Source organism: Poecilia formosa, unplaced genomic scaffold, assembly GCF_000485575.1.
Source record: "Poecilia formosa unplaced genomic scaffold, Poecilia_formosa-5.1.2 Scaffold430, whole genome shotgun sequence".
Classification (NCBI taxonomy): Eukaryota; Metazoa; Chordata; class Actinopteri; order Cyprinodontiformes; family Poeciliidae; genus Poecilia; species Poecilia formosa.
Genome location: NW_006800369.1, coordinates 271,413 through 277,895, shown reverse-complemented (window position 1 = coordinate 277,895; position 6,483 = coordinate 271,413). Strand labels below are relative to the sequence as shown.

Below are 6,483 nucleotides of genomic sequence, written 5' to 3'. Positions count from 1 at the left end.
AGTAGTGAGTAAAACATTAAAAAGCATGTTAAGATTAGTCATTTTCCAATATAGAACAGCAGATACAAAAGAGTTTGTACGAGTACCAAGGAGATACACCCGTGTCATTTTTTTGCAGTAGTGCAATGCTGAGAGATTTCCTTATATACTTTGTCCATAGTCCATGCAGAGTTTAGACTCCTCTACATTGCTTCCATGCCAACAGTGTTGCCAAGCGACAACCAGGTGACAGGTTTCCAACGTTGCCAGGTATGGAGGGACCCCGAGCTCACTTGACAGAAGATCCTAAGTTCTCCGGCTCCCAGAGGCCTCCAGGGGGCGCCATTCCGTCACTCCAAAACACCATGACAGCAAAAGAAAGGGACATGGGGACAAGAGCCTATGCAGTTTACATGCAGTTCCTTTGGACAGCAGTAGGGGGCAGGGACGAATGGGGCTATTAAGATTTTACAGATAAATTACACAAAGAAAAAAAGGCAAATTTATATAGAAATCTGTACAAGGCCTTCACTTCGCCGTCATCATTTGTACGAACTCTGCGGGAGGAAGAGGAGAGTTGTAGCTCGTCATCCTGTTTCACTGGAAGACACTAAAAGGTTGATTGAGATTCTAACTACCAACCTTCATAGTTGACCTGACCGTCTCCATCGATGTCTGCTTCTCTGATCATCTCGTCCACTTCCTCATCGGTTAGCTTCTCTCCCAGGTTTGTCATCACGTGGCGCAGCTCAGCAGCACTGATGTAGCCGTTTCCATCCTGGAAATCAGGTCAGGCAGAAACTTAGTTTTTTTTTTGTTTGTTTGTTTTTTTTAATCAACTAGGCCTGTCACAATTAATCAAAACAAAAATAATTTCCATTTTCATGATTTATCGCTTCCCTTTATGCCAGGAACTGGATGATAAAAGACTTCAGTCTGGTCTCAACAAGCTTTTTTTTTCTTTTTTTAAGGATAATTTTGTTTAGAGACTTCAGAACTAATTTTGTTGTTTGTTTTATTTTGCATATTTAAAATGTCTTCCAGTTACAGTGTGAAATTAGGGTAAACTTGCATTAGATTACATGAAAATGGACTCCAAACACAAACCTTATCAAAGACACGGAATGCTTCTCGGATCTCCTCCTCGCTGTCTGTGTCCTTCATCTTCCTGGCCATCATGGTGAGGAATTCTGGGAAGTCTATCGTTCCGTTTCCTGATCCGCAGACAGAAAACAGGAGCGTTACGGGAACAGCTGTTAACAGTTGGAAACTTTGTTTTTAAGAAAAACAGCGATTCTCACCGTCTGCATCGACTTCATTTATCATGTCCTGCAGCTCGGCCTCCGTGGGGTTCTGGCCCAGAGAGCGCATGACGGTGCCCAGCTCTTTAGTGGTGATGGTGCCATCTCCATCCTTGTCGAAGAGCGAGAAGGCCTCCTTGAACTCTGGTGACAGGAAAGGAAACACCTTGGGTGAAGGAATCCTTTCAGCCTTACAGCAGCAGTGATTGTGAACGCTATGGGGTCAAGTCGTGAGCGGACCGTCTGGGCGGTGATGTTTACACTTCCAACTGGAGGAGTTTCTGGTTAAAACAGCAATCACGAGACCCAGCATCAGGGTACTGTCAGGATGTCACTGACGGTACCGAGACATGAGGGACCAGAAACAACGACACACGTAAAGATGAGGCCAACGGGAAATAAAAGGCTGGAGTCATAAACTATAAGCACAACAATAAAATTATGTTTACTGATAACAAAGAACTTCAAAGGATTGCTGCTTGATACAACAACTAACACTGCAAAATTTTATGCAATCCATCCAACAGAGAATGCAGATCACTAACATTATAACCATGACTCAATGAATAAATGCAAGCAGTTAGCAGGAAGATGTCCCACTCATAATTTACAACATCCAAGTCCCAGGTCAGCATATCACACATACAATAAACCCTAAATGCTGCGTTCATAAAGGCCAGCACACCCAGGGTAAAGTACTCAGCATGTAAAGCTGAGTGACAACACCTCACAGCTCCTCCAGATTACATCATATACAACGCAGCGGCCATGAAAATGCAAAGTTCTCAGCAAGGGAGTCCTTGAGCAATCCACTAACACAAAGTAACAGCAGTTTCTTTCATTCCAGTTTTATGACCGGCACGCTGCCTTGTGGAATGCCTTAAAAGGCAAAAGTGTAAATCCACCGCACGAGACAACAAGTCCTTAACGGAGGCCGCTGTAGCCGGTTATGAGGAAGGAAGGAGATCAATGAGGCCATGTCTTACCAGCAATTTGCTCTTCTGTAAGTTGGTCAGCCTAGAAAAACAGAAATGAAACCATTAACACAATCTCAACTGGCTGAACCAGAAACACAAAAGGCTTTTTTAGTTTCCAGGATCTGCAACTTCAGAGAAAATCTAAACTACTTAGATTAGTGAAGCTTTTATTATGCATTTAGAAACAAAACTAACAATATCACTTTAAATGCCACACAAGATGACCCAAATTATATTATCCAATAGCTAGCATGTCTAAATATGTAGTTTAAATGCAAGATTCCTGTCGTTTTTGAAAAGGAGGCGGGTTTTTCTCCCATTTGCAGTAGCTTAAAACTTTTAATATGTTAAAAATGCATTTAAAACGCTTTTGGAGTAGTTGGACAGCACTAGGTTGGACCAATATCTGAATTATGCATTACTTACACAGGTAAAAATCACAACCAGACAAAATAATAAAAAGTGTAGTCAAGATGAAAAAAGAGACTGTTTCAATGCATTTATAGGACATTAATTAGCTCTTCCTCAACATTGATCACTAATCAATTTAGATTTTAACTAGGGCTGATTAAATCTAGCCATTACTTCTTAATTTAAGAGCTGAATAAGGTCAAAACCATCCAGAGTTAAACTGCAATTCAACATTATAAAATCATAGTGATGCTAATAACATCCCATAAAGCTCTAAAGATGGTGGGTGTAGCTTGCTGCGCAGGCTGCTGTAACAAAAAAAAACTGCTCAAAAGGGAAGCAGTTCCCCCCTTCATTCTTTTCGATAATTATATAACAGGAAGCGGCTCTAATGGGAAACGTTGCTCGGCACATTACCCCAGATGTTGGAGGCGTTTCGACCATTCATTCACGCCAGACAATAAACGGGTAATTATTTGGCGGTAAATGCTAGCTCGGAAGAGCTACAACTGGTTAGCAACCGTTATGTGCCGGCTCAGCCACAGATCTAACTCAAACGACGAAATAAAATACTCAATACATGTAAAAGGAGACAGAATATAAGCAGAAGTGCGGATGATTTTTTTTCTTAGTCATTAAATCGAACAATATGAGCGTTTCAGAGATACAGTTTAGACTTAAGCAGCATTGAGAAGCAAACAACGCCCATGATGCTCAAACATTGCAATCTTGCGTTTTAACCAACGGATCGGCTTATAAAACTAGTTACATTCAACTAATTGTTTGACAGCACTGCACGCCTGTTATAAGGAAGATGCGTTAAAATAAAAATAAATACAGTAATAACGCTATGTTTCAGCTTAATAACGCTCTGTAAACGTTACATTAAGTGCTACAACCAAAATTAAATGCATAAAGTAATTGTTCTTACCATCTCAGCGTAGGTGCAGCAGCGACTTCACCACAAACTCCGCTTAAAAAAACCCTAAAAGAATCTCCGCAACCCGCTGTCACTAGAACCGAGCAGCCCTGCGAGCACACTGAGACGAAGACTACTGGACTCGCCTTTAACGGCTGTCCTAAACCCCTCCTTCTCTTCGGTATCACTCCGCCAACTTCCTCTATCTCCAGTTGCTCCATTATTAGAAAATCGCATTTTACAACAGCGTTTTATACAAAGGTAAATGAAAATACACCTTAATTATAAAAGTACTGTTTCTGGAGAAGCGTTTATGTAGATACCCGACGTCACCGCGCGTTTCGGCGGTGCACTAAATATCAGCGCATGAATACTTTCTGCTATTAAGTGGTTAGGCACAAAACGTCGCGGAAAGAAATCGCGCTCTCTGATTGGTCCGTTTGTACCTGCAATGCGTCACTCCCATGGTCTGCGCTGCCGCTGCATCTTGTCCACAGACATCCAGTCAGTGCCATAGAGGCGCACCAGACAAGCTTGTTGCATAGTTTTCCAGCCTCAGGAAGATTTTCCTGTTTTTAGCCACCAGTAGCTTTCTTTTTCCACTTTTAATTGTCATCTATTACAGCTTTCTAAATGTATTTGCTATATTTGTATTGTGTTCATGTTTTTGTTTTTGTAAAGTTACTGACAGAGTTCAGAAAAAAACTTTTTTAATCACTTCAAAACTTGTGCAGTGTCAGAGCTGAAGGGTTTCCAGTTTTTGATTGCTTGTGTTGTGCATTATTTTTTATGAGTAACTGCAACTTTAACAGGGGTTGCAGCAGATTTCTGGGCCTAATTGTGCTGCTCCATGTGGATGGGATCTGATATCCAGAAGGATGCAGAAGGACATAAAGTTATTTTAAATCAAATACAAGGTGCAGAACATGTGGAAAGCTCATAGTTTATACACAGATATGAAAACTGACTTTCCATCCAAAGTGGTTCTGTCAAAATCTGGAGCAAATTAGAGTCCTGTTTTTCTTTTAAATTTGTTTTGGTGCTGCAGGGATTTATGTCAGTATATAAATTATGTAATTCCTGAGGTGGCGGCACAAAAGCCTAAATCTGTCACAAGGACCAGATAAGCTGTTGCATGTGCAAATGACTGTACCTGGAGGTGTGTGAATTCACCTTTAGATCCCTGAAAATACCCCAGAAACACTAAAATACAGGCAAAGTTTCATAATATACAACACTTAATCCACATATTTCTTCCAATCACATTGTAGAGGAGGAATTTTGGTCCAACGTTGACCATTTCAATCAGGTCAGGACTTTGACTAGGCTATTACACTTTGATTCTTTTTTTAAGCCATTTAGCCTTAGAAAACCCACATTGGGTGGTTTGTGGTCAAGGTAATGACTGTAAAACAACCCCAGATCACAACCCCTCCACCACCATTATTTCACCAAAGTACGTTGGTGTTTTTATGGTCTAGTCAAATCCAAGTTGTCCTGCTGTTTGTCTTTAGATAAAAATGTTCCTTCTTCATGTCAAGCTTCTATGCACTACAAATCTGGAACAAACTTGAGTTTCTTTAAATCAAGGCTAAAACCCCACCTGTTTAGAGTTGCTGTAGACCAATAATCACTGGAATATTGGCCAACATATTTGATGTGTATTGATAATTTGGCACTTGACAAAATGTAATGTTTGTTACTGGTTTCTCAACTGGTGACTGCATGCTGTTTTTATGACTTTATTTTAGTGTTTTTATGACGTAAGGCACTTTGAACCTCCTTGTTACTGAAATGTGTTATACAGATAAACTTGATTGATTGATTGAACCTTTCTAAGCAATTCAAACATGTTCACATTATTTAATATTTCTCCGACTGTTCCACAATCTGAGTTTGGGGTGAATTTGCTTGGACATCCATGCTTACCTCTTGGTTCTAGTCTTTCAAACAGGTGAAAATTGTCTTATGTCCTTTCCCATATTGATGTTCCCAATTGGTTCATTTTGATATCATATTAACTCAACCAATCAAGTTTATTTGATTGCCTTGCATTTTAATAACAAAGTAGTTCAAACATCATAAAAACCCAAACATGCAAACACATAGAAGACGCCACACAATAAACCAATAAACATGACATTTGTGAAGTGTCAACATCAAATATATTGGTCAATGTTTCATTAATTATGGTTCAAAAGTAACTCTAGACAAGTGGGGTTTTTAGTCTTTAATGAAAGGAACTCAGTGTTTCAGCTGTTTTGCAGTTTTCTGCAAAACAGAAAACTGTAAAATATATATATATATATATATATATATATATCAAAATAAGTTTGATATATATCAAATCTTCTATGCAGATTTGTGGTGCATAGAAGCTGAACTCAAATCTGCATGTTCCTGAAAACCAAACTTCAGTCATTTAGTTCTCCCATTCAACCAAATAAAAACAGAAACTTTTCTTTCAAAGATTTAAATATTTTTAGATCCTGGTTTTTAAAAAAGTTGTTACGTCTCTGAATTTAGAAGAGGTTGTTTTACCATCAAGGTCAATAAAAACTGGTCCAAAGGGAAACCTATGAGTCTTTACGTAATTGTCAATAAAACTCAAACCCAATGTGTATGACGTAACATCCAGTACAGCATTTATTACGTTGTAGTATTTGTATTATTAATGTTGGGTGTAATTTTTATGCCAATGTAATAATTTATTCTTGCATTGATTCGTGTACACCTCTGCTGACTTTATTTCCTCCTTATCAGCTCTGTGAATATTAGCTGTCCCACATAATACATGCTTATCAGGCGGCGCCCAGACCGCATTTATAATCACCAGTTTTAGTTTCTGTGCCGCAGGGTTCAAAGGTCACTTAGCTTAGCAGAGGCAAGGTTGAAG

The 6,483-nt window shown here is 39.3% G+C and overlaps 1 protein-coding gene across 1 annotated transcript; it reads right to left on the bottom strand.

Annotated features, from left to right (window-relative positions):
* Window positions 1-507: 507 nt before the first annotated feature.
* On the bottom strand, window positions 508-3,720 carry calm2a (calmodulin 2a (phosphorylase kinase, delta)). Its single transcript, XM_007577169.2, has 6 exons — window positions 3,600-3,720; window positions 2,267-2,297; window positions 1,281-1,424; window positions 1,087-1,193; window positions 622-757; window positions 508-536 (listed from the first exon to the last, which is right to left on the bottom strand). The coding sequence occupies exons 1-6, from the start codon at window positions 3,600-3,602 to the stop codon at window positions 508-510; spliced, it is 450 nt and encodes a 149-aa protein (XP_007577231.1). The 5' UTR covers window positions 3,603-3,720.
* Between the last annotated feature and the right edge of the window lie 2,763 nt (window positions 3,721-6,483).

What these genes read in the sequence shown, in the direction of transcription:
- calm2a (XM_007577169.2), bottom strand. An exon ending in AAATGAAGTCGATGCAGACG is followed by an intron (nt 1,194 to 1,280) that starts GTGAGAATCGCT and finishes TCTGCGGATCAG; the next exon opens with GAAACGGAACGATAGACTTC. An exon ending in CATTCCGTGTCTTTGATAAG is followed by an intron (nt 758 to 1,086) that starts GTTTGTGTTTGG and finishes CCTGATTTCCAG; the next exon opens with GATGGAAACGGCTACATCAG.